General features: G+C 68.2%; 1 protein-coding gene across 1 annotated transcript; it reads right to left on the reverse strand.

The window, feature by feature from the left end:
• Positions 1 to 14: 14 nt before the first annotated feature.
• Positions 15 to 970, reverse strand: AURANDRAFT_69522 (hypothetical protein; the record flags this gene model as incomplete). The annotated part of the gene is made up of 4 exons (XM_009045292.1): positions 15 to 161; positions 374 to 514; positions 644 to 730; positions 892 to 970. Coding segments are annotated over 4 exons (454 nt in total), but the record flags the coding sequence as incomplete, so codon positions are not given.
• Between the last annotated feature and the right edge of the window lie 104 nt (positions 971 to 1,074).

Genomic DNA, 1,074 nt, shown 5'->3' on the forward strand with positions numbered 1-1,074 from the left:
GCCGCGCCGTCGACCGCGTAGCGCGCCATGGCCGGCGCCTCCTTGCGCTTGCAGGGCCGCGACCGCGGGTCCACGCGCGGCGAGTCGGCGAAGGCGACGGCCTCGATGTTCGCGTCGCCGAAGCGCGCGTCGAAGTACGCGGGCACGTCGCCGAGCCAGACCTGCGCGGAACTCAAATCTTCAACCCGACTTCAACGTGCGCTTATGCGACCGTTTCGACGCGAGCTCTTCTGCCGTGCTTCGAGACCTCGACGAGAGCGATCGATTCGTCCAAAAATCAGCCGAATCAACTTCTGAAGTTTCCGGTTCCCCGCCGCGTCCGTCGCTCTCGACGGTACCCCGAATCACTTTTCGGCGGCCCCGGGCCGCGGACGACGTCGGCGTCCTGCGTCAGCGCGGGGGCGCGCAGGGCCGCCGCCGCGTGGGGCATGAGGGCCTTGACCGCGGCGAAGCGCGCGTACGCCGACGACTCGAAGGGCGCGTCGCGCGCCGCGTCGCCGTCCGCGAGCGCCGCCTGGGCAGGATAAGGGTGATTCAACGTCGCTTCAACATGAGTGTTCCGCGCGCGTGCGTTCCGGAAAAAAGCATCCACGCTTCGAGAGCGTTCCGAGAGATGATCGCTCGTCCAAAAATCAGCCGAAACGAGTGGAAAACGGCCGAGATATGAGGCTTTGAAGTTGGGAATTTCGCTCTCTTGTGCTGCCCTGAGCGCCGCGGACACGTCGACGACCTACCAAGCACGTCGGTCATGATTTTTCCACCCGAAATGTCTGCCGCGAGATCCTGAGGAGCGGCCAGCTCCAGGTCTCGGCGCGCGAGCGCGGCGCCGCGTCCGAGGCTCTCATCTCTCGAAAACCGTCACAACCGCGGGACGCCGTCGACGACGCGGACCGCGGGCCAGCGGCGCCGCACGTAGGCCGCGACGGCGCCGTCGGCGGCCCAGGCGACGACGTGCGCGAGCAGGCGCCGCCTACCAAGTACGTCGGTCACGAGTGTTCATCACCCGACATCTCTCGAAGGTCGTCGCGACGGCGCGACGCCGGGCCGCGCGTCCGCGGCCGGGCCGCGAGGCCG

The sequence above is a fragment of the Aureococcus anophagefferens genome (genome assembly GCF_000186865.1).
Source record: "Aureococcus anophagefferens unplaced genomic scaffold AURANscaffold_2100, whole genome shotgun sequence".
Taxonomy (NCBI): Eukaryota; class Pelagophyceae; order Pelagomonadales; family Pelagomonadaceae; genus Aureococcus; species Aureococcus anophagefferens.